Raw genomic sequence first — 7,641 nt, forward strand, 5'->3', positions numbered from 1 at the left:
AAAATCACATGGTTCAATTCATATATGATTAACGTCTTATTCATATAACTTGATTTATATATTTTTATTAGCTTCATCTATACATTGTATTCATAAAGAAAGAACTACGGATATAGCCCAGAACTTTTTTTCACTTTTTTTCATCAAAACTTTCAAAAAGAAAATATATATAATGTTAAAATCACATGAAAAAATAACTCTTATAAAAAGTAAAACTTTTATAGAATATAAAATTCCAAAACAAACATAAACTATCAATAACTTAATACTGCAAATCAAAATTGTAGTGCTCATACATTCGAACATTAAGTTTTAGTATTTATTGAAAAATTGAGTAAATATCAATTGAGTTTTTACTTGATCGAAATTGCTAATGTAATCATAAAATATCCATATTTCTTTAAGTAAAAAACTCCATTTATGATTTATTGTCATCACTTAGCAATTTTAAAAGTAAATCTTAAACCAAATATCAACCTTTGGTGTATATATGGGTTTTTCACATAGTTTTTTAATAATATAATATGGAAAGAATTTGATGGTTGGAAACTTAGGCCTAGTTCAACCATACCACTCGCACATCTTTAGAGTACCCCCTACTATTTAAAGTTTTAAACCAATCTAATTTTTTATTTGATTATTGAACCTTGAATTTTTAATTATGTTTCCTGAAATCAAAATATATGTTCTGTTTGCACGTAATTTGTTTTTACTAATATCTCAAGCTTAGTAGTTAGTAATCCTTCAAATCGTGAAAGGAAATTGAACAAATGGTTATTTCAACTTGATCCAGGATTTTGTTGTGTTAATCTATCAATACTGCTAATAAATTTAACATATCATTTATTAGTAAACAAAAAAGCGCCTGTAGCTCAGTGGATAGAGCGTCTGTTTCCTAAGCAGAAAGTCGTAGGTTCGACCCCTACCTGGCGCGGTTATATTTTTTCAATTTTGACTTTCTACCAATGACCTAATATAGACAAAATTTGCGTAACGCCCCCTCCACTATTCGCATTTGTTGTTTTTTTTTTTTCCTTTCTTTTGGTTTAATAAATGAGTAAATGACACGTAACGTCCTTCCACTATTTCTTTTGGTTTAATAAAACATCTTCAAAACACACGATCAAACATTCAAACCTCTAATCTCCTCTGCACTTTGTAATTATACAACTTTAAATCCATAAACGTATCATAACTCTCAGAATGCAAATCGAATTACATTCGGTATATTGTCTACATTCCCCCATGAAATTCGACATTCTTCAAAGAATCGAGCCGCGTATCTGTGCAGAAAAAACTGAAATGAATCCGTCGAGTCTCATCTAATAATCTTCATGACTCTGGTATATATATATACCTGTGTATTCCAATAAATCAAACCATCTTGTTTCTTAAACTGTTAGAATTAGCCACAAATAGCATCAGAAGGTTCGTTTATTTCAGGAACTCGATCGAGGACACGGTTCATCTCCTCCGGGAACTCAATCTTGGCTCGGTTAGTCTTGCCGCCAACAACCACCGTCGTTCCGTCTTGTAATGCCCATATCTGGTAATGCAAAAAACAGGGTTAGCGTATAAAACCCTAGATATCGTCTCCACCATTTTCAATTCGAAGGAAAAAGGTCCGATTTTCAAATTCTTAGTTCTTACCTGTGTATGGGATAGATAACTTATGCAAGTTGTAAGCATTAACGCACCAAATCCAGCATAAACAATCGGGACACCAGGATCGGTCTGCACATACACAATTTAGTCTCGTTGGATTCAAGAAACAGTGAAAAGTTGATAATTATGCAGATATGATTGCAAACATTACCTTCATATCAAGGCCGCTACTCCCAATTGCGTCTACAATTTCAATTTTTGTGCCATCGATTTCGATTGGAAGCTTGGAGTTAGGCCTACGAACCCCAGCAAACTTCCCTTCGGGATCATATAACACAACCGATTGAAGATCACGAAGCAGCATCGATCTGATTTGAAAAACGAGAAATCCATTTAATATTTTCAGAGAAGAATAAGGGAGAAGGGTGGGAAATGGGAATCTTACATTCCCTTGACATTTGGAGAATCGGTATTTCCAATGGGGAGAAAGCTTCCATAAAGCTTCTTATCTCCATTAACAGTCAAAGGCGCAACAGCTAAATTGAAAGGGCCTTCATCGTCTTTAAGTACTTGAAGTGCAGAAATGCTCCAATCTGTTTGGTATATCGTTACTCCTTCATATCTTAACGGATCATTCACACTTATCGTTTTCCTCATCACTTCCTTCCCATCAATATCAAACAAAGAAAGATCCGTGTGGAACTGTGAAACCTATAAACTCGGCCAAATTTGTAAGAAAAATTATCTGTATTAAGTAATTAAGAAACAAAAATTCTCACCTCTCCACTATCATAATAGTCCATGTAGAAGCGATTGACATGAACCTCGGTGTTAAAAGCTTCAGTTGGTTTAGAAAGGAACCCATTTGGCCCTAATACATCTCCCATAACAAAATTCAAGCCCTGTGGAACAGTTACAGAACCTCTAAAACTACCGGTTGCACTAAGAGTTCCACCGCTCATTATCAAAAGTAAAGCCAAGTGCACACCAATTGGAGCAAATCGACCCGCTAACCCTTTAAATGCATATAAAGATGGCCCTTTCATGAAAACCTACATAACATGTAAACATAACAATAAACCCTTTTGCACAATGGTTCCTAGAGTTTTAGTTAATGGGCCACTATCTACCTAATTTATATCTCACATGATCCAGAAGTTGTTAGAAGAATAATATTTTATTTTTGTATTAATGTTTTAGTAAAACGTGTTTTTATATTTGTATACCTCATATCCGGCTCCTGATAAAACGACGCCTAAATCTTGAATTGATGCTTTGGGGAGAGAATCGGCGAACTCCAGCTTTCGGATTGTTTTAGACGAGTGTACAAAAGACCATCTGTGAAATGAAATGTTAAATAAGTTGAAAGGACTTAATTATGTAAAATGTAAAATGTTAAAGGACTCAATTAGCAATTACGTAAAAGTATTTGATGTTAGCAAATTAGCATTACCTTCTTGCTACTTTGACCATGGGAATTTGTGTTGTGTATGTGCAAGCCATGAGAGAAGCTCCTAAGAGAATTAGGGTTCCAAGGAAAACCGGTGATGAAAACATGTGGTCAAACCCTAGTGTTAGGATCCATCTCCATGTAAAGAACCCTAGAACCGGATTATCTTCGGGGTACTTTTGGAAATAAAATTCCGGAGCCTCGCCTTGTTCTATTGCGGTGCCTGTGGAAACAGTTGTATACCAATCAGACTAATTAATGTATAAAGAATGATTTAATAAAGACAATGTGGAAATAGATTTTCTCAATTATATTCCAACTTAACTAAATTCGCCCTTTTTTAGAAAAAGATTTTAGTCATTTTCACGAAGTACTTTTTAAATATCTTTTTTTTTTAAATGCGTGCTTTTTAAATATCTTGAATGTATCTTAATTCTTTTGGGTCAATAGTAGTAGTAAATTGAATCCTTTGGTAATTTCCATCACAAATTTGTGTAAAGTGCCTTAAATTAAATAATCTCAAAAGACCTTCAAGATGTTTTAAACATATTACTTCTTATGGATTTAATGTAAGCTATCCTACGCCACAAGTGTTTAACTTTTTTAACTAAAGTTGAAGATTCTTATACAAAGTAATAATCGATACCCAATATTCAATGTATCAGTTCTCCATAGTTCCCAAATGAAAATGTTGCACTCTGACTTTTTTTGGGTGTCAAACGTTATATGTTTCAAATGAAAATTTAATACGAAGTCATTATAAATTTATCACCAGCATTGTTCTACTTGCAGCACTTGTTTACGGGTTGATATAGGCAAAACATGCGTGAGTAAATATTTATAATTCATATCAGATTTGAAGTCAAAATGCAAACCGGTTTACTTTTAAAGTCAAAGTCACATACATGGCAATTCATGGAGGAGGCGACATACCCAAAGCCATCAAAGCAGCAACGGCGAACATCTCACCAAGAGCCAGAGGCAAATTAGCAAGAACTGACAAAACCCTTTTCGTCAATCTTTTCAGAACCACCCCACCGGTCTTCTTTGGCCGGGAATCCGCCGCAGGCGGAGGCGGTGGTGCTGCACCGTTCTCATTTTCCTCCGACAAAGACGGTGCTGCACCAGGGATCACAACCTTGTTCTTGGTGGTATCTTTAGAGGATTGGGATGTGAGCTTACAAGAAATAGTGGAATACAAACACCTATGGTTGATGATGCGACTGCAAGTCCGGGAATTGGGGAATTTGAGGAGATGGGTATGGGGTTTTAATGGGTTAAGTGTTAGGAGAGTCTCCATTGCTGAAGAATGAAGAATGGAGAATTCTATCGGTTCGAACACATATAGACTACGAGTCGCTCATGGGTTGAACTCGGATCGAACGTTTGTTTTATCCGGTATGACATATTTCCTTTTATCCGTGGGTGTCTGTTGGCCACACGAATTTTGATGCCTGTGATGATCGCTTGGACCGGACTAATCGAGACCGGTTTTATATTCCGGTTTTATATATGGGCTGGTTATCTGTTTTTCATATTCCGGTGCTAAGGCTCATTGGAGTGGACTCGACTGAGCAATGTTCTGCCAACCTTGGTGAACACCGGGCCAAGGCCGAGGCATGCTGAGCTCGGCTTGGCAACTCGGTGAACTTTTATAAATGACAGATAAAGTGATTTTTTTACCCATTAACTCAAAAAATACATTCTTTTCAAAAACATCCAATTTCAAATATATAACTGTTTTTATTTTTTTTAATTTAAATTTTAAATCTTCAATCTTCAACTATAAATGTCATCGTCTTTAATCATTATTCACCCCATTCAAATCTTTTTAATTCAATTCTCCTAACTTTTTTATTTTTCATCTTCTTCAAAACCTCATTGCTAATGGCTTGTGTGGCTCGTTTTTGGTCCATGTTGCTGGCTTGATGTTATAGAAGACCCAATCCACGTTAACCTCCATACAGGGCCGGCTTGATGTATCAAAAATGTAAGTTAGGGCTTAGGGCCCCATTTTTTAGGGGCCCCAATTAACCCAAATCTTCTAATGTCGATTCCATATTTCTCTTCTCGGCTTCTACATTCGATGATAAGCATACGACGCGTCAAATCAAAAGCGACGATCACACTTCTTACTTCCTTCTCCATTCTCGTGGACTCGCACTTTGAATATCAGATTGACTGATTCCCCATTCTCGATTCTAGTAGGCTTCTTCAATCTCGATTCTTGAACTGTTAAAAATTGAAAGAAAGGTTGAACCGCTGAAATAGCTTCTGTTCTTCTTCCTCCTCCATTCTCGGCTACTATGAAGATTGATGAATTTCTCTAATGATTAAGGTATATGCTGTGTTTTTTCACTTGATTTTTCCATTATCTTATTATCTATTAGGGTTAATAGTCGGTTTTCCATTATCTGTTTTCACTTTATACATTATATTCTCAATTTCTTTATTGTTATTGTTTGATTTTTGATTTTTTGAGTTAGTGTTTCCACTCATTTTTTGTGTTGCTGGTGAACTGAATCTTAATTTATTTACTTCTTATCAAGGTATTACAAGATTTATATGATTTGATAAACTAAACCGGTAAACCTTAATTTATTTACATCTTGTGAATTGTGTTTTTGTGAATTTGTGTTTACCGAATTTGTTAAGGTATTATATTTGATTCATGAATTGACTATAACTATTGTTTTATATAAAATGTTTTTTTCTTAGCATATTAAATAGAAATACTTGGGTATGCAAGTCAAATAGGGAAAATGTTTCTCGTGTTATGAGTAGTCTAAGGAATGTTGGTTATTGTCTATTGATTGATTTCTATGTATGTGGCTACTGGTTTGTTCATGGATTTTTGTGTTGAGTTGTGTATTTTTGAGTTAAAATAATCCTGCAAGTTTGAGTTTTCCTTTTAAATAAGACACTGCAAGTTTAAACAGGAAAATAAAGATAATCTTCACTTTTATATTTGTTTTTATTACATAATATAGAATCAGGGTTGAATAAAAGAGCCCCAAGTTTTTGGTTCGCTTAGAGCCCCGAATTTGATTGAGCCGCCCCTGCCTCCATACGACAACCTTTTGGAGGAGAGTCAGCAAAAAATACAACCCCGGTCCCTCGAGGTAAAGAAGAAATCTACTTCAAATGGAGGCACGCAAACGCACTTATAACTCAATTTAGCAGTGTGTTTCGCAGGGCGATGCATGAAGCTAGAAATGGTGAAAATAAAAATACTTTGCTACATAATGTTTTTGAGGCTTACCATGTTGAAACTAACAAAGATTTTCAACTTGTTGACTTTTGGCAAATTGTGAGACAATCCCCAAATTTTGCTCAAATTTAAACTCGTTGATTTTAATTTTAGTTTTTTCTAGTGAATTATGCTTTTTTAAGTATAAGTTTGTATTAGTTTAATTTCAAGTGTGTTATGTTTTTTTAAGATTAAGTGTGTATTATTTTAATTTCAAATATGTTTTGTTTTTTAAGTGTAAGTTTATGATTTTCTTTGAAGTTAATGAAATTTTAGTTTTAAAAAAATAATATGTTTGAAATGTTTATGTTTTTAAAATTAAATAAATTTTTTTAAAAATATCATGGTAAGTGTGGAAACCCATGAAATGTAAATAACAAAATTTTGAAGGGGTGTCGCAAAGCTGACATGGTGACTATATGAATCATAGCAAATATGACACCCCTTCCACCAGTTTTGTGTTAGTGGTTTTGTTCTTAAATAAGTGGGACCAATTGGAAATTTATTTAAATATTAACTAATGTTAAAATAATTTTAATAGTTATAAATAAATAACAACATTACTATGTGTGTCTGGGTTGAACCCCAAGATGGTCATTTTTTTATTAGGCAATTTTGGTACTTCCCCTCATCAAAGTTAAAGGTCTCTCATCTCAAAGATGAAGTAATTTCTTAATTGAATACCATTTATAAAAAAAAAAATTCAAATTTTTATTTAATAGCATCAAAATTAGTTATATAGTAGTTGCTAAAAACTGAAAGACACACATTCAAATTAACACTTGTTAATATAAATAGAAGATGATTTGTGCTTCGCGAGGGTTCAAGTTTTTTCATGTTTGCATATTTCGGTATTTATTTGGTTCTTTTTCTTGTTTGTTGTTTCTAGTTTTTGTGTGTGTAATGATTTGAGAAAATTATGATCGTATAGTAGAATATCAAAGGTGGGGGACCAAAAGCGTCAACTTCACAAACAAATATGCAAAAATTTGAGGTGTCATATTTGGTAAATGTCAGTGACGAAAAGTGGCAAACTGTTGAAGTATTTTTGGCTAGTAGCAAAGAATATGGTGATGGGAGACCAAAAAGGCAACTCCACAAACTAATATGGCAAAAAAGTTGAGAAGGGATGAAAAGTGGCAAAGTGTTGAAACTTTTGTGACAAAACTTTAAAAAAATTTAAGAAGGTACCAAAAGTGACAAAATGTTCAAAATTTTGAGGCAAAAGTTTGAACAATAGAAAATGTACTATTCATATCTGTGTTATGAATTAATATATTATATTAATTTAATAATAATTATAAATTAATTAGAAAAATTAATTTTCACATTTAAA

General features: G+C 33.5%; 1 protein-coding gene and 1 non-coding gene across 3 annotated transcripts; one reads left to right on the forward strand and one right to left on the reverse strand.

Annotated features, from left to right (window-relative positions):
* Positions 1–861: 861 nt before the first annotated feature.
* Positions 862–934, forward strand: TRNAR-CCU (transfer RNA arginine (anticodon CCU)). Its single transcript has one exon. It is a non-coding gene; the product is annotated as a tRNA-Arg (tRNA).
* Positions 935–1,062: 128 nt separating this feature from the next.
* On the reverse strand, positions 1,063–4,450 carry LOC145048316 (cytochrome c biogenesis protein family). 2 transcript variants are annotated; one of them, XM_078996779.1, is made up of 9 exons: positions 3,989–4,450; positions 3,059–3,278; positions 2,832–2,943; positions 2,385–2,657; positions 2,051–2,316; positions 1,817–1,973; positions 1,651–1,734; positions 1,358–1,546; positions 1,063–1,283 (listed from the first exon to the last, which is right to left on the reverse strand). In XM_078996779.1, exons 1-8 carry the CDS (start codon positions 4,353–4,355, stop codon positions 1,406–1,408), a joined length of 1,620 nt encoding a protein of 539 aa, XP_078852905.1. In that variant the 5' UTR covers positions 4,356–4,450; the 3' UTR covers positions 1,063–1,283; positions 1,358–1,405. The 2 variants fall into 2 exon arrangements, with proteins under 2 accessions (XP_078852905.1, XP_078852904.1); XM_078996778.1 differs by having other exon boundaries at positions 1,063–1,546.
* Positions 4,451–7,641: the final 3,191 nt, after the last annotated feature.

Source organism: Lactuca saligna, chromosome 5 (assembly GCF_052625555.1).
Source record: "Lactuca saligna cultivar CGN05327 chromosome 5, ASM5262555v1, whole genome shotgun sequence".
Lineage (NCBI taxonomy): Eukaryota > Viridiplantae > Streptophyta > Magnoliopsida > Asterales > Asteraceae > Lactuca > Lactuca saligna.